The sequence below is a fragment of the Poeciliopsis prolifica genome, unplaced genomic scaffold (assembly GCF_027474105.1).
Source record: "Poeciliopsis prolifica strain line A6 unplaced genomic scaffold, Auburn_PproV2 SCAFFOLD001, whole genome shotgun sequence".
NCBI lineage: Eukaryota > Metazoa > Chordata > Actinopteri > Cyprinodontiformes > Poeciliidae > Poeciliopsis > Poeciliopsis prolifica.
Genome location: NW_026562376.1, coordinates 973,619 through 997,500, shown reverse-complemented (window position 1 = coordinate 997,500; position 23,882 = coordinate 973,619). Strand labels below are relative to the sequence as shown.

Below are 23,882 nucleotides of genomic sequence, written 5' to 3'. Positions count from 1 at the left end.
CTTGATGGTCTCGGTCTCTGGGATCTCGGTGAAGATGCGGTCCAGGCTGCTGTCGTCGCTGAGCGACAGGTTGCTGAAGTCGTGGTTGGTGTTGCTGATGATGGGCATGGCGGCATCAGGAAGGCGGCCGGCTCACAACAGGACGAGTCTGAGGCCAACGCCTCTCTGAAGAACTTCTGTTTATCTTGTGACTTTAGTTAAAGTTCAGAACTGGATCTGGGTTCCTCCTCAGGATCTCATTGGTTATTGATTGGAGGCTGATGGCGGCCAGCCAGGCGGATCAGGAAAACATGGTGGCATCATGCAGGCGCTGGAGGAGGAACGAGCAGAAGCACAACGGTCACATCCAGCTAACGGTTAGCATCAGCTATTAATCGTTCATTACAGCTAATTCACCTAAACAGCAATCAGTGTCCAAAGACAGACCGACGGCTGATAAATGAACAAACATTAGTGCAGTTCACACTCAGAGTGAATTAGTGGCAGCTTCCCTGCAGACAGACACTGAATCACAGATCAGAAACTCTTCTGCTGCCAAGAGAAACACTGAAACTTATTGGCAGTGCTCACCGTTTCAGCTGCCCAGACTGCCTGGCTGTAAAAAACTCTCAACTGTTATTGGTCACAAAGTATGAGTGTTATCAGACTGACTCTTTAATTACATATCTACTGTAGCAAGGCTGCACTTTAACCTGAAGAATTGATTTTAATTCTCATATTTTACAGATAATAACTTCAATATTCCCCGAGTTGCTCTATGCAACTGTTGCACATCAACCCAGAAATCTCCTTCAACAAATAAATCTCTCTGTAGGAACTTTATTTAAAACTTTTTCTTTTTTAATATTTCATCCTCTGCTGTTGGACCAGTTCTTCAAGAGGAAAGTTCAGCCACTACAGCAGACAACAGAAGTCAGGCTGTGCAACAATTTGGCCTGAACTTCTCTGCAGACTGCGACCCGGTTTTAAAAATTCATGCACTTCTTCCTGCACTGAAAGCAACACTCATCTGCCACTGTGACTCCTGACTCACAACACGGATGGAGACAACGTCGTGTCCTCTTCCAGCTCAGTCCCCAGACAAATTGTCTGAGCTACTTAGTCCTGCAGGTTCCTCCTGCAAGTCAAACATCCACATCTCAGGAAAATAAGAAGCTTCGTTTTACAAACTGAAGGGAAAAAAGGACCAACCTGCAGAATAAATGAGTTTTTTTGTTACATCAACATAAATCTGCTGAGTTTGAGTCGGAATCGGCCACAGAGCAAAACGCTGCACTGGTTCGGATCCACAAGAACCAATAAATCACCTGGTTTCCTGCTCAGACCAGAATATTAATTCATTCTGTGTGTGAAGTTTTCTACTGCAAAGTTAAATAAGGAAGAAGATTATCAGCTATTTTTAGGCTCCTTTGGGTCACAGACCCACACAGAACAGGAAGAATATAAATACACGGTTCAATGTAGGACTTGGAGTCAATTTATGTTTTCTCAGAGACGCACTATTCACAAGGATATATAAATTATTAATATAATAAACACTTTGGCATTTGTTCTAATAAATCTAAAATAAAGGCATTTTGAAGAACAATAAACGTCACAAAGGGATGGAAATAAAAGAAAATCAATAACTTTGACTATTTTGATATTGTGAAACTTTGTTTTGTGTGTGTGTGTGTGTGTGTGTGTGTGTGTGTGTGTGTGTGTGTGTGTGTGTGTGTGTGTGTGTGTGTGTGTGCGCGCGCGCATCTATTTTGAACATATATAATGTGTATCAGAGCGACAGTACCGGTGGTTCTGCAGTGAAGGGACAGTTTGCAGCTCCGGGTTGATGGATGATGGTCGGAACTTCAGCAGGTCAGTGAAAGTCAGACCCGCTGCAGAACCGACAGTAATGAAGCATCTGGTTGTTTGCTGCAACCTGCAAACTGCGGGAAGCTGAGAATCCGCCGGAACCTGCAGCTGCAGGCGGGAAAATAACGAATCTCTTTAGTCTGAAAAGGTCAGAAAAGACGGAAACCAGCTGGAGCACGAATCACTTTCAGGACTTTTATGACTGACTGGCTTCAGAGAAAACAAACAGATTCCTTTAGCAACCAAATGGCAACATTTAAATGAAGCAAATATCCCCCTTAAAGTGTTGCTCCTCAATAAAACACAGAGTCTGACTTGATCTGGGTTTTTCCGGCGTGTTGTGAATATTTAATGTAAAGGTGAAGCAACAGAAATCCTCTCTGCGGACCGCGGGGTGGAACTTATGGAGCAGCTTACCGCTTTGCGTCCCGCTTTGTGTCCCGCACTCCTCTCCTCTCCTCCAGATGGCCGGATGAGATCCGGGGGATACCCCGCCCCCCTCCTCTGTCTGCGTGATCCCACCGCAACCTCTTCAACTCCACCGCGGGCGGTCCGCCAGCAGCCGCCTCATCCCGGGGGGAGCATCCCCGGCGTCCGCAGCCTCCAGCCGGCGGAAGGCGGGCAGCGGTCCGGAGCCGCGGTGCGGGAAGCAGGTAAAGGTTCGGTGAAAGTGTCCCGTTCCAGCCCAGCCGGCGGTACTGCGGGAGCAGGAGGAAGAGGAGGAGGAGGAAGAGGCGCAGGGAGGGGCTGTGCGCAGCTCCGCTGCCCCGGGCAGCTTCACCAAGTTCAAGTTTGCGTAAAGGTGACCGGAAGCGTCACGGCACCACGCAGCGTAGATCCAGCAGACGGGTCCAGCGGAACCAGCCGAACCAGCGAGGCTGGCTCCGGAGTCCGCGAATAAATCCGCCTCTGGGCGGATTGTGTGAAATTCAAGGACACAGGAGATGTTGGGTCGCTGGTTTTACCCTCAGCGCGATGCGCGCGACAGGGGGCGCAGTTTCCTCCCAAACTACATGAGCGACAATAAATACAGACAAGAAGCAACAGAAACTACAGCATCCAACCATCATCCAACCATCATCCATCCACCATCCATCCATCATCCATCCATCATCCATCCACCATCCATCCATCATCCATCCATCATCCATCCACCATCCACCATCCATCCATCATCCATCCATCATCCATCCACCATCCAACCATCCAACCATCATCCATCCACCATCCAACCATCATCCAACCATCCAACCATCATCCATCCATCCAACCATCCATCCATCATCCATCCATCATCCATCCACCATCCAACCATCATCCAACCATCATCCATCCATCATCCATCCATCCATCATCCATCATCCATCCATCCATCATCCATCCATCATCCATCCACCATCCATCCACCATCCAACCATCATCCATCCACCATCCATCCATCATCCATCCATCATCCATCCACCATCCAACCATCATCCAACCATCATCCATCCATCATCCAACCATCATCCAACCATCATCCATCCACCATCCATCCATCATCCAACCATCATCCAACCATCATCCATCCATCATCCAACCATCATCCAACCATCATCCATCCACCATCCATCCATCATCCATCCATCATCCATCCACCATCCAACCATCATCCAACCATCATCCATCCATCATCCAACCATCATCCAACCATCATCCATCCACCATCCATCCATCATCCAACCATCATCCAACCATCATCCATCCACCATCCATCCATCATCCATCCACCATCCATCCACCATCCATCCACCATCCAACCATCATCCATCCACCATCCATCCATCATCCATCCACCATCCATCCACCATCCATCCACCATCCAACCATCATCCATCCACCATCCAACCATCCAACCAGGACTTTGTGTTCTTCACACTGTGATCAGTTGTTGAGACATGATGAGATGGCGCAGTTGAGAAACCATCACTTATTTATGTATTTTTAAAAATAATTACTGTTTATAGTTGTTTGAGTTATGTGAATATTTTTTATTTTTTGGTTGGAGATAATTGCATAAAATGTCACATAAATATTAATTGAAATAAATTAAAGAAAGATTACAAAAAACATTTTAAAGTTTTTAGTTTTCTGTTGTTGATAGGCAACAGGACCAACTTGGGAGGATGGATGGATGATGGTTGGATGATGGTTGGATGATGGTTGGATGGTGGATGGATGATCATCCAACCATCATCCATCCATCATCCATCCATCATCCAACCACCATCCATCCACTATCCAACCACCATCCAACCACCATCCAACCACCATCCAACCACCATCCATCCATCATCCAACCATCATCCAACCATCATCCATCCATCATCCATCCATCATCCAACCACCATCCATCCACCATCCAACCATCCAACCGTCATCCAACCATCATCCATCCACCATCCAACCATCCATCCTCCCAAGTTGGTCCTGTTGCCTATCAACAACAGAAAACTAAAAACTTTAAAATGTTTTTTGTAATCTTTCTTTAATTTATTTCAATTAATATTTATGTGACATTTTATGCAATTATCTTCAAAGAGTGGATGGTGGGCAGGAAGGAGCTCCAGTAGCAGTCAGTGTTCCAACATATCCGAATAAGCCTCTGACTGAAAACTGTTGCTGTTTGACAGTCTCATGCTAACATGCTAACAGCTCAGCATCCAGACATCACAGTCACGTGATGACATCATCAGCTGCTAGCAGCTCTGCTCATCCGCCTTCTTCGCTTTAGCTGCTGTTCTTTAAATCTGACTGAACGGTCAGAAAGCTGAGCAGAGAGCGGCTCCTGGTGGTAAACAAGACGTAGCTCATGAAAAACATTTCTGACTGCATGAAGCTTTCACTGTAACCTGGGTGGTGCAGAATAACAGGTCAAAGATCAGACCGACGTCCGCCATGGGAAATCAGTTTTAGGATTTTTTCCACATAAATAAACCTTGTTTAACAAGAATCAGCCGTACTCAGGGATTCCTCTTCAGTACCATAGGAAAAGCAGCAGACCTCCTACTGAGAGAGAAACATCTTGGTTGAGATGCAGGAAGGCCGACGCTGCGTTTCTGACTGAACAGCTGCATCGCAGCACGTCTCAGTGTCACAGGCTGACTTTGAAAAGCCACGGACCAAACATAACTCAGCGGACCCCCAGAGATCCGGGCTGCAGATTTCTGCGGGTTTGTCCTTGAGAAGCAGCTCATTAGGCCTCAGGGAGAAACATGGAGCAAACGGTTTGTTGCGGCCTGGAGGCGCCAGACCGTTACAGAGGAGACGGATCCCAGCTGCCTGTGGGGGGTCTCTCCACACGGCACTGTTTTCTAACAACATATCCATTCTGCTGGATGGACCCGTCATTACTCATGAGCGCAGAGAGCAGCAGGAGGTCAGCTGCAGCATTTCCACTCAGAGCTGAGCAAACATGGAACCAGAGATTCACCGATACAATATCAATATTCACCAATACGATATCAATACTTGTATCAGGTCCTGTATTGAAAAAAGATCGGATATCACTGATAATGTGCCTGATCTATTGATCTATTCAGTCTAATTCTATATCAGACGATTAATTAATTGATTATTCAGATGATTAGTCGAGTGATTAAATGAAAAGTTGATTAAAGTAAAATGATTTCATATGTTCATATCTGTGCATCTTTAATAAATACTTTACTGTAGCTTAGAAAACTAATCTGGAACAAAAATAGCTCATTTTTTAGTCAACCTGGACAAAAAAACACAAAAATCTAAATTTGATAATAAAGCAGCTAAAAAAAAAACCCTCCAGTCTTTAGTTTCTGTTTTCATGTTCAGTAAAATTAACTGATGAATTTTCACTTTACAGGTTTAGTCGCCTGCAAAGCACTGAAAACCCGGACATGTCGCTACGTATGCTAGCAGCAGTTAGCATTCATCGGTGGCTGACGACGAGCAACACAAAGAAATCGTTTTTTATGGACCAAAGTTCTTCATTGAGTCACTCAGATGCAGGTCGCATTAAATAATCATTTCAGGCTGCAATGTGAATGTAACCTTAAAATCGACTCGTTGGTGAAACCTCTGGAGCCTCCTGCTATTTGACCTAGTCAAAGCCCGGAGCAACATCTCCAGGATGAATGAGGTGAGCATGTCCTCTGTGTTAAAGCACTGAATGTTGTTTGCTCTGTAAGATCATCCTGTAGCTCAACAACACGTCGCAGAGCTTGATGAGAATATTTACACCAACGTTGAAGCTTCGATGTTTAAAACTAAACTGAATTTTGTTCGGCAGCCGTCAGCCTTTCAGAGCTGGAGACTAAAACAACTAAACCTTGGTTACGGCTTTGTTTGGACTGGATAACTGTCGCTCCGGCGGCAATAACAACAGAAAGTCATTCTATGCCGGCTGATTTGCAGGATCTGAATGAGTTTTCATGTAAAAATATTCAGGACCTGCGGAGCCTCCAGTGTGCAGAATCAGTCAGAACGAGCCGGCGTTGTGTACTCTGCTCAGAGGGAAATCATTTGTATTCAAAGCAGTTCGCTGCACATCAGCAAGGCTTCCATCCCAATTCAAAATCCCTTCCAGCATAAAAGGGAATCCTGTACAGAGGCCACCAGGTGGGCAGAGCAGAACGAGCTTCAGGGCTTTTCAGCCTGACCAAGTCTCATTCAGTCCAACTCCACTCATTTTCTACAACTTCCACATCAGCAGCAAGATTTCAGGTTTCCTGTATTAAAGCCACTTTAATATTTGATTCAGGTTTGAACATGAGGAGCAGATTCCAGCCTCTAGCAAACGCAGGGATTCCTGATTGGATATTTTTAAAGTTATTAAAATAAAAGGAGATATAATGAGCTTCATCATTTGAGAAACATCAGGAAACCGACTCAACCCTCACTCTGAGCCGATCCACACTTTACAAGAAACGAACATCCAAGGAAGTTTTTATGGCAATAAAAGAATCTGTCGACATCTGAGGGAGGAAATGAGAGAAACTGAGATGCATCATTTCATTGAAGACGATTCTCACAGAAATGTCCTCTTATACCAGCTTCTGCAGGTTTCACACACACACACACACACACGTACACACACACACACACACACACACACACACGTACACACACACACACACACACACACACACGTACACACACACACACACACGCACACACACGTACACACACACACACACACACACGTACACACACACACACATGTACACACACACACACGTACACAAACACACACACACGTACACACACACACACACGCACACACACGTACACACACACACACACACACACGTACACACACACACACATACGTACACAAACACACACACACGTACACACACACACACACACGTATACACACACACACGTACACACACATACGTACACACACACACACACGTACACACACACGCACACACACACACGTACACACACACACTCACACACACGTACACACACATGTACACACACACACGCACACACACACGCACACACACGCGTACACACACACACACACGTACACACACACACGTACACACACACACACACACACACACACGTACACACACACACAAATCAATAGTTTTTATCTTTTACTTTTTCATGTTTATGTCTATTTATTATCCATTTTCTTTCCTGCTCTCTTTTTCGATCCGGCCCTTTATGAAAAGGAGTTTGATGTCCCTGATATACAGAATAAAACAATAAATCATGGACTATTTTTAATGTAAACAACAATAAAGATATTTGGTGGCGGAATGATGTCACAGCACCAGCAAAGGGCGTTTCTGTGATGTCACAGGTGACGCAGTCTGTGATGTCATCAACTGCAGAATACCACTGACCAGTCAGACGCCCGTAAAGCTTTTACTGATCGACCGTTCACACGAGAAAACGTAAAAAATGACAAGGAGATGAAAAGTTAAAACAGTCAAACGTCGAGCTGGGAAAGCCCAGATCACTGCTTAAGATACATGTGATTATTTCAGTTCATTTTTATCTGCAAAGTGCGGCGTTGCAAACGTTTGAAAACATGTACTTGAAAATGATTTAAAAACACTTGAATTTAGATTGTTTTTTAAGTGTATGAAACTTAACATTTAATAAACCTGTTTGGAGGAGACAGGAAGTCAACATGCCAAATTCAGCTAGCAAACCTTTTGTTAGCATTACAGAGCAACATTAGCTTCATTGTTGCTAGTAACGTCCAGCTACTGACTTTGGGCCATTTCAGTGTTTGGGTCGGTTCGGCACCATGCTGTGAGAAACAGTTGCATCTCCCTGACAACAGGCTAGCTAATGCTAAATCAGCTGGATGAATGCAGGTTATCATGGCAACCAGTGAGTTTATGCGCTGGTCCAGTTTCTGCTGTTTAATCCCTTTAAGCACCAAAATACACCACGGCTCTGCTGATCCATTCAGTTTGTGTTACTGTGGGTCTGTTCCTGACAAAAAGCTAATAAATAAGGTGTCTTTTATGGATTTAAAGATCTAGTTTTAGATGAATATTTGCTGCAAAAGTCAGAGAACAAAAGAGAAATTGTGGGAACAGGTTTGGTTTCCACATGATGAAAAACCAGAGAGTCCATCCGGCTCTGACCGGGTCATCATCTGGGTTCAGAATCCATCCGGCTCTGACCGGGTCATCATCTGGGTTCAGAATCCATCCGGCTCTGACCGGGTCATCATCTGGGTTCAGAGTCCATCCGGCTCTGATCGGGTCATCATCTGGGTTCAGAGTCCATCCGGCTCTGATCGGGTCATCATCTGGGTTCAGAGTCCATCCGGCTCTGATCGGGTCCAGAAGGTTTCTTCTGCACAACAGCCAGCTGGCAGGAAGGAAACTGGATCCTCAGCCACTCAGGTTCTCAGCATCCTGTTACAGGCAGCAGCAGCACCTGAGCTCCAGGTGAGTCCGGATGACCGGAGCCGGCAGGAAGAAGAACCCGATCTGCTCATTAACGCTGAGTTCATGTGAAGGTCAGGGTCACAGGACCGCCTCTTTTCTGCTTCATGTCCATCTTCTTCACGGCGTCCATCTTGTTTCCGTTGCTTCAGAGAGAAATTCAGACATTATTTTACCTGAATTCATTTGCATAAACTGAGTCACTGCTGAGTATTTGTGATGATATGAAAAGGTTTAGTTTAGTTTCAACATGTTGTTGAAAACGGCTTTTAGTCGTCCTTGTATAACATTTAACACGTAATAAAAACCGTTTCTCCTCATCATGTTCAGGAAGATGAAAACGATGCTGTGAGAACCACAAAAAGCAAACTGCTCACATTTCTATCAGCAAACATATTAAAGAAATACTCTATTCTGTGAAACATTAAAAAAAATAAAGTCAGGTGTTTCCTTGGACTAGGCCACAGACATGGTGGCGACAGAACAAGGGAGTCCAGGCCTGGGAGTTTTTTCATGATTTCTTTTAAACAGATCTGGGAGAAAATATCAAATCAATCCTTACAACAGTCTGCTTGCAGCTAACAAAAGCAACATTTCTGCAGATGAATATGAAGAACAGATGAAAAGCATTTTTGAATGATTCAGCAGCAAAAAGGAGTTTTTAGTTCAAAATGTTGCTTATTTTATCAATATATAGTTTGATTGTGATTAACTACAGACCCGGCAATCAACTGGATTAATCATTTTAATTGAACCGAAACGCGATAAACTGGACATTAGAGCAGATATTGGACTCTGACCAGCATCCAGTCCCTGAATCATTTGATTCTTACTGGTTTAAATTCTCTCTCATGGCTTCATCCTGTTTGTTTTGTGCTGGAAGCGTTTGTACCTTTGACCCTCTGACTGGGTCACAGAGGGTCAAACCAGTCTGCCCAGTTTAACCTGGCAGAGTCACTGGTGATCAGTCTGACCAGCCGGTTATGATGAGGGTCACTTTTAACTGGCCCGGCGGTCTGGGGTTCTGACGCCGCTGCGCTAACAGGAAGTGATGAAACCCTCCATAAGCTCCCAGCTGGTCGGGATGAGGCCGATCGCAGCAGCTTGTTGGTTTTGTCTCGCTGGGACAACAGTGTGTCTTTCCCCCGACAGCCTCATCATTAACAGCTTGGCTCCAGCTTCGCGTGCCTTCTCCTCGCTGAACGCCTCCATGGCGCCAACAAAAAGAGCAACGTGGTGAGTCATCAAACGACGCTGCCTCCGACTTTCCATCCGAAGAGCCGTGAAGCAGAGGAAGGGATCAAATGTTTCCTCAGAACCAGTTTGGGTCTGTTCCCTTCGTCCGGCCTTGACCTGCCTCACAAACAGGAAGCAAACAAGATGGAGGACGGGAGGAAGACTGAGGCCTTTTCACCACTTTCTGAAGCACAGATTGGTTTTACAATGACAGGAATAAATGAAGCCAGGCCAAAACTTTAACTGAGCAGAAATGGTTTTGCAGTTGGACAGTTGCTGCTTTCCAGTATCACATCTTCTGGTCGTGGAATAGATGCTTAAAACCTGGAAGAAAACCGGGAGCCATCGACTTTGAGGAAGGGGATCCTGAATGGCCGCGATCGATTGATCAATGAAACCGTTTCAGTCAAACCATCAGAAACGTCGCAGCTCAGGGCTGTTTAACAGCGACGGTCAGATTATTTCCCCTGAGCATCAGGAAAACCTCCGATCAGCGAGAAAAACCAGAGAGAAACCTTCAGGTTCTGCTTTGACCATATTAATGATCTAATATCTTAAAGCAAGAGCAGCACAAGCACAACTTTTACTGCTCAAACCAACAAACAGCACAAACACTGAACACCAGGAACTTCACTCAGTCATCAGGGGGCAAATGAGGCAGTTTTCATTTTCCTAGCCTGAAAATTCACCACTAATTTAACCAAACTTAGCATTTGTTGACAACAAGTTGCTCCACATTTGAAATGAATGATGATATTCATGGAACGCTTTCATCTGAAATGCCTTTCAAATTAAAGCGTTAATTAAAGGTTTAATTAAAAGCAGAAAATGTGGATTACTGAGAAACATTTTTATCACCTGGTTAAAGGTTGGTAATTTAATGCCTCTTGTGTCTTTCTGCTGTAAAACTGGATCCTTAATGAAAACTTGTCAGTTTTATCTCATTTCAAATAAAATATTTTAATTAAAAATTAGAGAAAAATGAGGTTTAGTGATCATCAGGTTTTAAATCTTCCACAGAATCTCAGTTGGATTCAGGTCTGGACTTTGACTAGGCCATTCTAACCCATGGATCAGTTCTGATCTAAACCATCCCATAATGTCTCAGGCTGCATGTTTCAGGCTGGTCGTCCTGCTGGACGCTGAACTTTGACCCCAGGCTCAGCTCTGCTGCAGGTTTTCCTCCAGGAAGGTTGTGGTTTGGTTTTATTTAGGGGTATCAGATTAAAAGGGGTTGCATGCATGTGTAAATACATTTTTTCGCCCTCTGTGGGACAGAAAGAAACAGGCGGTTTGTGATAAGAGGGACGTGAATCTCAGCTTTAAATCACTTACATTCTGATGTTTATTTGTTGGCTTCATAATTTGGCTCAAAGTTTCGCCGTTTTGTTGACGTTTGATTAATCCCGTTGGCATGGTAACGCCCTGTGTTTGGTGGTAAAAATCGATGAAAACCTGAAAACCTTCATTTAAACAAAAGAAGCTGAAAATCAATGTTGAACATTGAATCGGTTCTTCTGTTGGACTCCAGAGGGAAATGGAAAAAACGTGACAGTTTAGTCTGCAGCTGCTGGTTAAACTGGTTAAACTGGTGACAGTGGGACATGAGAGGCTCTCTGTGGTTTATTGATGACTTATTGGAAAGTCTGGAGCTTTCATTATTTTCCTTCACCAGCCGGTGTATCTGCAGAAAACCCACTGCTGGTCTGGTTCTCTGCTGTCCATCAGTCAGCTGATCATCCAACATGGCAGCCGAACAGCGGCCTGGTCAATGATGGATGAGCTGGACGGAAATAGTTCACCTGCTCTCCGGGTCTCTATTAATAATAATCTCATCGTTTGACCAATATGCAACTTCCCTCCTATTTATAGAAGCTCAACCTTTTTAAACAAAGTTTTTTTTCTCAAGCAGATTCAACAAAAACTCGGATTGAACCACAAACCGCTGCGTCTCGTTTGATGGAGACTGAAAATGGCCTCTGCAGTTCGGTTTGTCCTGACGAAGCTGCTCACAGCCGACTGACCCAAACCCTCACCATGAAAATATCACTCACACTTTAAACATGTAACAACAGCTTTTATTAACAAACAGTTAGAGTTACATTTCTGCGAAATGAATAATAAAAGCTAAAATATTTCAATATTTTTCATCATCCTGAGTGAAGATGAAGGTCTTAATAAATGATCCTGAACAAACACTGAAGGCAACTTCTGGTGGTAAAAGTTGCACCAAATCAAATAAAGCAGAATTTTCTGTTAAATCAACAAACGTTTCTCCTTTTATCACTAATTAACTCATTAAATTTAATACATTTTTACCGGATCCAAATGTTACAATGAATTTGGTTTTAGTCAAATCTTCAGTTTTCTTTGAACTTCAAATGTTTAAAACTTGAGTTATGAAATCATTTATAACTTTAAGATATTTTCAGAAATGTTTCAGTTTGATGTGAAAGCGGCGTTTTATGGACCTGGATCATGTTTGGCGCCGACCCGGCAGAGATTCTGGGTGACAGGTTCGGCTCGGTTGGAGTTTCAGAGAAAAGTGTTATTGTAATTATTATTGGGACGTTTGAAAGCCCAGAAACTCCTGGAGGGCAGGATTCTGACCATGTTTGGATTACGTTGGTCTGTTTTGCATTTGGATCTTGTGGTTTTTCTAAATGTGCCTGATGTTAATGTTCTGATCCGGACCTGCAGGCCGCCGCCTCTCCAGACAGAGCTGTAGCTTTAGCTTTAGCTGCTAGCGGATTAGTGTGGAGAAAAAGACAAATGCTGAGGTTGATCCAAAAACAGTCAAGCATGGTGGAGGAAGCATCATCCTGAGGTGTAAAGTTTTAACCTGCTTGTGATTTTTAATGGCTGCTGAGGTTCTGCTGGATCCAACTGGATCTCAGTTCCACTTCTGAAGCTGCTGGCTGAAACATTTTACGGCATTCGTTAGTTTCCCCTGAAACAGGAGCAGAGCTGTTTTCTGGGTTTCCTGCTCCGCGGCTCTGATGGTTTTTCCAGAAGCTGAACTGCTTACAGATCATTTCTAAACTGTTTGACATGTAAAAACTTTCTTCCTCTGATCCGAATGTCTGCGTTTCCTCTGCTGTTGCCAGCAAGTTGATGAAATGCATATCTGGTGTCCTTCAGCTGCTGTAATAAATAAAGTTTCTCCAAAACTAAATGATGCTGCATTTATACAACCTGGCAGTAAAATCAATACAGTCCAGATGCGTCTGAAATGTTTCTGTTGGGCCTGAAAGGTGAAGCTGGACAGACGACGGATCCGTCCCAGTTTCAAACGGCTGTCCTCCCCCACTGTCCTTTTTCTTTCATTTCTCTCCTTTATTGAGGATTTAATAAAGTGCTGATAGTGGGGCAGAGCAGAAGGGCGAGGCGCAGAGAGAGGTCAGATTCATTTCATGTGAGAATCCAGAACCGGCAGATGGTTCTGAATTAAGGGAAATGAAGCAGCCAGGCGAAGCTTTCACTCTCACATCGCACTTTAACACCTGAAAGGACGTTTCACAACTTTTATTGACTAAAAATCATGTAAAGGGAGTACGGAACCCTGTAAGAGAAATAAAACATATAAAAGGGATTTTAAAGTCGGTCCATTAAGCACTAACTGGTTTTGGGTCAAAATGGATTATAAATCATGTGATCCCATTGCAAGCTGCTGGCTCAACGTTTCCAGATCCAGAACTAACAAAATGAAGAAGAATTTCAACTTCAAATCAGGACAGAAAACATGAAACAGTTCGACCAACAAATAATTAGTTTAAGGCATGAGATCATAGATTAAGTTCAGATTTAAATTTTCCTTAATTCTGTATTTTAACATTTGTTTTTTATGTTGCTAAGATCTCCAGTTTCGGTGTTAGCTGTAGCTAATTGTGCTAGCTCCTGCTAATGGTGTTAGCTGTAGCTAATTGTGCTAGCTCCTGCTAATGGTGTTAGCTGTAGCTAATTATGCTAGCTCCTGCTAATGGTGTTAGCTGTAGCTAATTGTGCTAGCTCCTGCTAATGGTGTTAGCTGTAGCTAATTATGCTAGCTCTTGCTAATGGTGTTAGCTGTAGCTAATTATGCTAGCTCCTGCTAATGGTGTTAGCTGTAGCTAATTGTGCTAGCTCCTGCTAATGGTTTTAGCTTTCACTCATTGTGCTAGCTCCTGCTGTTGGTGTTAGCTGTTGCTAATTGTGCTAGCTCCTGCTAATGGTGTTAGCTCCAGCTAATATAATGAACAGTTGCCGATGACGTTAGCTTGTTCCACAGATCTCTCGTCTAGAACAGCTAATGAAAACTTTGAGGCTGTGTTTCTCCACCCAGATGTTTTGTTGCGGCGGCCATCTTGTTCTTCCTCCTCTGCTTTGACTTCCTGTGTTTTGTTTACGCCTCCGCTCCACTGAAACCGCTTCACCATCCCAGCATGCAATGCAAAAAGAGAGAAAGGAACTGAAGATTTACCATGTTTGAACTAATTATGAGTTTATACATACTACAAACAACAACTTTTAGGTTGATAGGAAAATATATATTTAAAAGATTTCTTGTTATCCATTATGGTATTTAGTAATTCTTACCAAGGAATTGAAGCCAAACTGATGAAATGTTGTTGGTGTTTCCAGTGTAAATGTTGGTCTGTGTGTTTGTAGATGTATTTTTAGTGGGTTTAGCAGGCAGATGGTGTGGAGGCTCCGCGGCTCCATGTGGAGCGAAGAGGAGGCCCAACCATCAGGATGAAGGTCCTGATGGTTGGCTCCTCTGACGGCGTCTGGGTCTGGCTGCAGTTACAGGCCGTGCAGTAAATCACAGCTAAAGCTGAGAACATTTCATGCAGTAATTACAGCTCAGTTTACTGCTGCAGACTCTGTCGTCTTTACTTCACCAACTGCTCCCTGTGGAGCCCAGCTCTGCTCTCATTGGCCTTTTCCATCTGCAGGCAGAAACCCACAGATGGCCAAATGGCTCATTCCTGATTTTCATGGTTCATTTTTATTTTGGATCATTAGCCAAGAAAAGACGACAGATTCTTTTTTAATCACAGAATAGGCAGAGATTTTCCTCATGCTGCATTTAGTTAAAGCTCCTGCATCATTTCTATGTGTCTGTGTGTGTCTGTGTGTGTGTCTGTGTGTGTCTGTGTGTGTGTGTGTGTGTGTGTGTCTGTGTGTGTGTGTGTATGTGTGTGTGTGTCTGTGTGTGTGTCTGTGTGTGTAGGTGTGTCTGTGTGTGTATGTGTGTCTGTGTATGTGTGTGTCTGTGTGTGTGTGTCTGTGTGTGTGTCTGTGTGTGTGTATGTGTGTGTAGGTGTGTATGTGTGTGTATGTGTGTCTGTGTGTGTGTGTGTCTGTGTGTGTGTGTATGTGTGTGTCTGTGTGTGTGTGTGTCTGTGTGTGTGTGTAGGTGTGTCTGTGTGTGTGTCTGTGTGTAGGTGTGTCTGTGTGTGTGTCTGTGTGTGTGTGTAGGTGTGTCTGTGTGTATGTGTCTGTGTGTGTGTGTGTCTGTGTGTCTGTGTGTGTGTGTATGTATGTGTGTGTGTGTATGTGTGTGTAGGTGTGTATGTGTGTCTGTGTATGTGTGTGTGTCTGTGTGTGTGTATGTGTGTGTCTGTGTGTGTCTGTGTGTGTGTGTATGTGTGTGTGTCTGTGTGTGTGTGTGCGTGTGTGTATGTGTGTGTGTGTCTGTGTGTGTGTGTCTGTGTGTGTGTGTCTGTGTGTGTTTGTGTCTGTGTGTGTATGTGTGTGTGTGTCTGTGTGCGTGTGTGTGTCTGTGTGTGTCTGTGTGTGTGTGTGTATGCGTGTGTGTGCGTGTGTGTATGCGTGTGTGTGTCTGTGTGTGTGTGTGTCTGTGTGCGTGTGTGTATGCGTGTGTGTGTGTGTGTGTCTGTGTGTGTGTGTGTGTGTGTGTCTGTGTGCGTGTGTGTCTGTGTGTGTGTCTGTGTGTTTGTGTCTGTGTGTGTGTATGTGTGTGTCTGTTGTTTCTCATTGAATTTGAGTTCATTTAATATGTACAAAAGGGATTTAAAAGTTTAGAACATGTGACGACGGTTTGCAGATTTTTATAATCCATAAAATGTTTAGAAATTCTGCTGTCATAATAATTTGGAAAAGAACATTTTGAGTTTTTATTTTTGAAAGAAATTCTGTTCTCTGCTTTGTTCAGTAAAATCTGATTTATACTGTAATAGTTTGTGACTTAAACTGAATTATCTTGACCTTCATTTGACCATTTAAGAAAATGTGAGCAAATATCAGGAAATTGTCTTTTTAAACATTTTATTCTCCTCCTGAATATTTAACTGTTTTCATCAGGAGAAAAATAAAACGTGACGTTTGGTTCACAGGTTCAACGACGAATTTGACGAATTCATCAAACTTGTGTCCTAATCTGACCCATCAAATATAAACTTTAACCACATTTTACATTTTCATCTGTTCTTTTTTCAGTTGATAAATGTAAAAATGATCTCACATGTTAGAAAATCAGGCTGCAGGCGAACATGCTGAACTTCTGATAATGAATAATATATTTGTGCAGCTGGATGGATGTAGATCTAGGTAACTAGATGTAGATCTAGGTAACTAGATGTAGATCTAGGTAACTAGATGTAGATCTCAGTAACTAGATGTAGATCTAGGTAACTAGATGTAGATCTAGGTAACTAGATGTAGATCTAGGTAACTAGATGTAGATCTCAGTAACTAGATGTAGATCTAGGTAACTAGATGTAGATCTTGTTAACTAGATGTAGATCTAGGTAACTAGATCTACCTGATGTACAGCGGCGTGGTTACTGTGGAGACAAACAGCAAAGGTGAGAAAATGACATTAATGTCTCGGTTTCTTCAACTCTTCAGTTATTTAAATCTAAATTTTTTAGAAAACCATCAGCGTTATTCATCAAACAAATATATTCACTGAAATATGACAGAAAAACTACAAACATAGAAAACATGCTAAACATGTATTTTAAGCAGGACTGAACATTTTCCACTGCTTTGGTTTTTGAAGCTGATCGGCTGCTTCACAGCTACGGTTTATAAAACCAAGAACTACAGCTGAGCTGATCCATCCAAAGTATCAATACTATTGATAGCAAGGCAGCATCAGAGTCATACTTTAGTTTCAGACTTTAGTTTCAGATTCTCTAAACTTCTATTTTTGTGTTGCAATTTCTCAACTCTCCTCAAAACATGTTTTGATTTCCTTTCTTTTTGTTTATTTTGGAAAAAATAAAAAAGGATTCAGTCAGACTGAATCCTCTGAACTTTGTCCAAATTCTGTTTCAAACTGCAACAAATATGAAAAACAGAAAAAATATTAGTGCCACAAATATTAAAGAACGTTTAATTCCAGTAAAAATATAGAAATCCTGGATCTAGAAATAATGTTAAATATTCAATAGATTGTGATAAAAACCCTGAATTATTCTCTGAACTCTGACCCGATCCGAACCGGATCCGAACAGCAAACAGAACCAAGCATCAGTCAGATGGATGGAACGCACCCTGGATCCTCTGGATTCTGCTGGATCCACTGGATCCTGCTGGATCCTCTGGATCCACTTGATCCTCTGGTTCCACTGGATCCTCTGGATCCTGCTGGACATTCCCCTCCAGGATTTCTTCTATGATCCTCAAAGTTCCAATAAATAGTAGAAAATAACCAGAAATGCATTTAAAGTGAAAATTGCCGATATTTAGTTTTTTTGAGAAAGTTTTGAGTCTTTAGTTTCAATAAGCACTAAAAACATTTTCTTTGGTTTTCCAGCATATAAAATGTGGTCTGGTTCTGGAGCAGCAGCTCCCAGTTTCCTGGTTCGGCCCAGTTTAGCCCAGTTTGTCCCGGCCGTACAGCAGAACCTGCAGCAAGATGGCGGCATCCAGCAGGATCTGGACCGAACCGCACACCCAGAACTGGGCCGGGCTTTCGTTCATCACGAAGTATGCCGTCTTGAAGGCGTCGCCCGCCGTCCAGAGCAGAACCATCTTCACGCTGCGGAGAAACATCCACAGCATGTCAGTCATCCATCAAAGCTTCATTCGTACCGACGACGTTAACGTCACCAAATATCCACTGGTCACCAGAAATAAGCAAGAAATGAAGGATTTATGTGAATGAATCCTTAATATTGATGAAGCTTTGGCTCCACTGTCAGATTATCTCCATTGACATTTTTCTCATGTTATAACAGAGAAATTCATTGACATATTAACTGAATAAATCAACGTTGATTATTGATGAAAACAATGAAAAAAATCTTGCTTATGAGTTACTTTTGTCTTATTTCAAGGGTGAAAAGATATTTACTCCATAAACTAGACCAAAAAAGATGTTGTTTTTAAAGTTTGTACAGAATATTAAGACATTTTAGACATCGCGTTCGATGAAACTGTGAGGTTTTTAGTTTTGATGCCACCTTGTTGCAGATTTCTCCATTCATAGAGGGATTATATACCTGCAGGAGGAGACGAACCGGCTCTGCTTGATCCAAACTGACCCTTTGTTGTGAACAGCTGACCTGCAGCGAGGGACAGACAAGCTGAGGCCGCCGTGTGAACGTTGGCCCAGCAGGCTTCCCGTCCACTGGGGGAATCGGCAGAGAGCTGCTCCTCTCTGACCTTCATCCTGATGAAACCGCTGCTCTCCCTTCATGCTAAAGTTTTGCTCAGGAGACAGGAATCCGGATCATCAACGGGTCAGGAGGAAGCTCCACTTTAAGGTCATTAATGCCGACAGAAAGCTGGTTCTACAGCGCCGTGACGCTCCGTTCAGACCCAACACCTGGACCGTCTCACTGACCAATCAGAGACCAGAGAACTCAGGTGATCCTTCATGTTCTCACTGAAGCAGAAAGAGCAACAACACAGCCAATCAGAGAGCTCCGCTCAGCCTGGCGGGATCTGGATCGATTAGTTTGGTCTGCGGAAACCCGAACCCGAACCTGAACTGAACCTGAACTGAATCTGAACCCGAACCTGAACTGAACCCGAACCTGAACTGAACCTGAACTGAACTGAACCGAACCTGAACTGAACCTGAACTGAACTGAACCCGAACCTGAACTGAACCTGAACTGAATCTGAACCCGAACCTGAACTGAACCTGAACTGAATCTGAACCCGAACTGAACTGAACCCGAACCTGAACTGAACCTGAACTGAACCCGAACCTGAACTGAACCTGAACTGAATCTGAACCCGAACCTGAACTGAACCTGAACTGAACCCGAACCTGAACTGAACCTGAACTGAACCCGAACCTGAACTGAACCCGAACCTGAACTGAACCTGAACTGAATCTGAACCCGAACTGAACTGAACCCGAACCTGAACTGAACCTGAACTGAACTGAACCTGAACTGAATCTGAACCCGAACCTGAACTGAACCTGAACTGAACCCGAACCTGAACTGAACCTGAACTGAACCGAACCTGAACTGAACCTGAACTGAACCCGAACCTGAACTGAACCCGAACCTGAACTGAACCTGAACTGAATCTGAACCCGAACTGAACCCGAACCTGAACTGAACCTGAACTGAATCTGAACCCGAACCTGAACTGAACCCGAACCTGAACTGAATCTGAACCCGAACCTGAACTGAACCTGAACTGAATCTGAACCCGAACCTGAACTGAATCTGAACCCGAACCTGAACTGAACCTGAACCTGAACTGAACCCGAACTGAACCCGAACCTGAACTGAACCCGAACCTGAACTGAACCTGAACTGAATCTGAACCTGAACCTGAACTGAACCCGAACCTGAACTGAACCCAAACCTGAACCCGAACCTGAACTGAACCTGAACCGAACCGATCCCTGTGGCTGATTTCTAAACAGGAAATCAGTGGAGCGAAAGCCGGATGGCATCACAATCCGGCACCAGAACCTTGGAGATATCAAAGAAACACATTTACAGAAAATAGTACGACTTTCAAAACTTGTGTCAAAACGTGATTTCATAAATGTGTTTTTCTATTTGCCAATGTTTAATTTGGCTTAGTTTTCACTTTCATTCTTAAAAATGCCAAAATTTGCACATAACTTATATTTCTGTCTAATTTGATGGTTTTTAGAAATTAAATCAGAGATTAACATTTCAGCTGTTTTCTTAATAACAATTTTTTACTTTTACTTGCGTTAAATCATTGCAGTGCTGAGCTGACCGTTTGGTTCCTGCACTATTTTAAGTTGCATTTTGTGTTTTTTTTAAGTAATAACATTTGTAAGAAATTCTGACAGAACTTAAAAGATTAAGAAGTGATTGTGTTACAATTAAACTTATTTAATAAATCAAAGAAATGTTATAAATGCAAGAAGTTTAGTTCAGAAAGAACAGAAGTTATTGTTCTGATCCGCTCAGAACTGAACTGCTCAGATATTGTTTCATGTTTTGTATCTTTGCTACTGAAAGGATTGTTGCAGGAACATGATCTCTGTCAAATCAGACGTGAATGAAATCAGCCTGTGGAGTCAGAAAGAAGAAATGAATTTTAAGAGGACGAACTCCTCCGTCTGACAAGAAACTCTGATCCAGACGCCTTCTCTCAGGAAAGATGCCATCGTTCCTGTAAACTGGATGAATATTTAATGATCTGCTTGTGATTCAGATTAGAAATATCCTTTATTGTCCCACAGTTCAGGATTAAAACTGGATTAAACTCCTGATTTATTTTTCTCTTCAGCTGATCTGCTGTGACCATAAAAACTCCCAGGATCCCAAACCGTCATGGAGCTGAAGAGTCTGAATGGTAACCGGACCAATCAAACCGTTTGGGACGTTTAAAGTTACTAAAGGAAAACCGCAGAACAGCAGGAGCTTCAGAACCGCCCGACCCAAACACGCGTCAGAGCAGAGCGTGGAGCCAGGCGGCTCGGCACTGCTGGCGGATCGGCGCTGCAGCAGCTGGGCGCTGCAGCAGCAGGCGGCAGAGAGGAAAATCAAACCGCGGCTGGAGAAGCCGAGCTGCTCTTAACCCTCACGATGAATTATGCATGTTGATCGATCGCACGGCCAAAGTTCCCAAGCTGACAGCAGAGACGGATCCACAACACAGAGCCAGCAGAAAGGAGGCGAACATGGAGAACGCTGCAGGTTATTGAAATATGTTGGGCTGCATAATATGCAACAACATACTAAATACTTTATGAACCAATTCTTACTGAAACTTTAATATTATGGAAGACTGTTAACTAATGTAACTGAAAGAACCTAAATCATGAAACTTCAACCTGGTTATATAAAGTCATAATTTTGAGCAGAACCAGCAGAACTGATTGTGTTCATTAGAGAAAGTTCTGCATGTGGAAACGATGGAGGTTAATGAAGCAGCGTGTTAAGATTTCAGTTAATGACAGTTCAGTCTGACCTGTCTGAAATAAAAATGAATAACAGCTGCATGCAGCTCGAATTACTGGCTTTGTTCTTGAAAGAGCCTCAGAAATATTCTGCAAAAACAGAGATTTTATTATTATTCACAGGATTAATTAAGATGCAGCTCGGGCGGATTCACAGGCATGAAGTTAAATATAAAAATTACACAAACAGAAATACATGAGCTCAAAGGTTTAGTCAAACTTCTGCAGAGCTTCATGCATTTCAGTGTTTATGCAGAGAAACTCATCTCATATTAATTATTGCATTTATACAAACGTTTTTTCTGCACTGGCTGTTAAATATGTCATGTTAGTTCAGCTGTCAGATCATTTGGTTCAGAAAACACTGACAGTCTCCAGCTGAAGCAGCTGGGACTTGGCTCGGGTTCAAAGGTCACACATTACTTCCAGGTTAGCAGAGCGGCTGCATCCCAACGGGCCGACCCGGAAACATGGCAGCCGGGCCTCCAGGATGGCCTGAAGGGCGTGACCTTGACCTGAGACATAGCCAGACTGGACCGGACTGGACCAGACCGGACCGGGCCAGACCAGACTGGACCAGGCCAAACCGGACCGGACTGGACCAGGCCAAACCGGACCGGACCAGACTGGACCGGGCCAAACCGGACCGGACTGGACCAGACCGGGCCAGACCAGCCTGGACCAGGCCAAACCGGACCGGACTGGACCGGGCCAAACCGGACCGGACCAGACTGGACCGAACTGGACCAGACTGGACTGGACCAAACCGAACTAGACTGGACCAGGCCAAACCGGACCGGACTGGACCGGGCCAAACCGGACCAGACTGGACCAGATCAGCTCGGGCTGAACTGGACCGAACCAGACCGTTGAACCGGACTGGATCTGGCCGAACCGGCTGGCTGTGAGGCCAGCAGGACCGGTTCTGGTCCGACTTGTCAGAGAGGAAACGCAGGCGCAGCGTTTCCATTTGTCAGCTTGCGTTAGCATCAGAGCGGCGGCCATGTTGCTAACCTTGGCCATGATCTCAACCATGTGTCAATAAAAACATCAAGTATTTGCTTTATTATCAGCCCTGGTTTTTTTCATGTCTTTGTTTTATTCTCTATTCCTCATTTATTTGTTTGTCGTAAAAACAAATTAATCCACTTCAAAATAAAAGCATGTATATAAATGTATTACTGCTTTGAAAATGAATTTTTAATCATAAATAGCCAAAACTTTATTCAACTGGGTTTAAAGAACAGCTGAGTAAATCAGAAATTATCCATCAAAACTAACTGAAGCTTCCTGTGTTGGATCCTGCCATGAATCCCTCATTAACTCACAAACTGGAGTTTTTAAACATCTGTACTGTAAGCTTTTACCCCTCGCTCTGGGGCAGTAAAGCACCTGTGTGGGGTTTCTGTGGAGTCATTAAAGCCCGGAGAATTAACAAGCTGTACTTTAGTAACCGTCAAATCCCTCTGAGGTTTCATGTCCAACTTCATGCAGCTCAACAGTTTCTGATTGTGTGTTTATTTCCCTCATAGTTTTAATTAAAGCAGCTGTACGCTTTATTGGACTCTAAATCTTTATGTTAATGAGTTCAGTGTTTGGGAACGCCACTGTAGCTGATTAATGCTGCATGGAAGCAGAAGAATAAATAAACATTTCCACAGCAGTGAGTTAACGTCACACTGAGAGGCGTTTATAGACGTCGTCCAGGTGCTGCAGGTGTCATCCTTTTCACAGCCACGTCCTTCTGTCTCACCTCTGCTGCTGCAGCTTCGCATCACCTCTCTGCTCCCGCCTGATTTCCCCTGAGTGACTGAATCTAAGAGCTCTTACAAGAGAAGTCAATAGCAGCGCGGCGTTGGTAATCACACTGTGTGTAATTGGACATGGCTGGCTTTATCTGAGCATACAGGTTCCCAGGGAAGGTGAGCATTTTCTCACCACATATTGCATCAGTCACTGTGAAAACTAGCAGCACTGCAATCAAACAAGTTCATTTTTATAAAAAGGAAAAGTCTCTGATGTTGAAAACATTCAGGTTAAACATTGCAGCCTATCAGAGGAGGTTATTATGTTTTTTAATCAAATTTGCATCAGTCCATTTGATCTCCAGGAACATTTGTGTCTTCTTTGATTAATGTTGGAGTAAATGTGAGGAAAAGTGAGAGATGATGTTCTGCAGCTCGTCGTCCGTCACGCCGAGAGGCTGATAAAGTGTTATTACGCGTTTAATCTTCAGTCATCAGAACAGCTGCACACCCTGAGGACATTTTCAGTTTGTTAAATTACTGAGAGAGCAGAGAGTCAGCCTGGAAGCAACGCTTCGCTTGGTTCCTCGGTGAAAAATGTGAGCAGGAATTTAATTCAGAGGAAACATGAGGGGACCTGAACCTGACCTGAGGAGATAAAAGGCAGACAGCATGTAAACATGGCGTCTTTCTGTTTTATAGAATTTGATTCATCACATTTATAAAGGTTGATGGAAAAGCTCAGAATTA

The 23,882-nt window shown here is 43.5% G+C and overlaps 2 protein-coding genes across 10 annotated transcripts in view; both read right to left on the bottom strand.

The window, feature by feature from the left end:
• The window catches only part of kcng4a (potassium voltage-gated channel, subfamily G, member 4a), an 18,126-nt gene extending 17,989 nt beyond the window's left edge, over window positions 1–137 (bottom strand). Inside the window, exon 1 of the mRNA XM_055024672.1 lies at window positions 1–137. Within this exon, the coding sequence (XP_054880647.1) occupies window positions 1–108 (108 nt within the window). The 5' untranslated portion in view covers window positions 109–137.
• Window positions 138–218: 81 nt separating this feature from the next.
• The window catches only part of si:dkey-246g23.2 (solute carrier family 66 member 2), a 47,789-nt gene continuing 24,125 nt past the window's right edge, over window positions 219–23,882 (bottom strand). For 2 of the 9 annotated variants that reach the window (XM_055024753.1, XM_055024817.1), the window contains exon 5: window positions 12,085–18,018. In XM_055024753.1, coding sequence (XP_054880728.1) covers window positions 17,853–18,018 — 166 coding nt within the window. In that variant the 3' untranslated portion in view covers window positions 12,085–17,852. The other 7 variants (XR_008605264.1, XR_008605247.1, XR_008605262.1 and 4 more) reach the window with 7 other exon arrangements.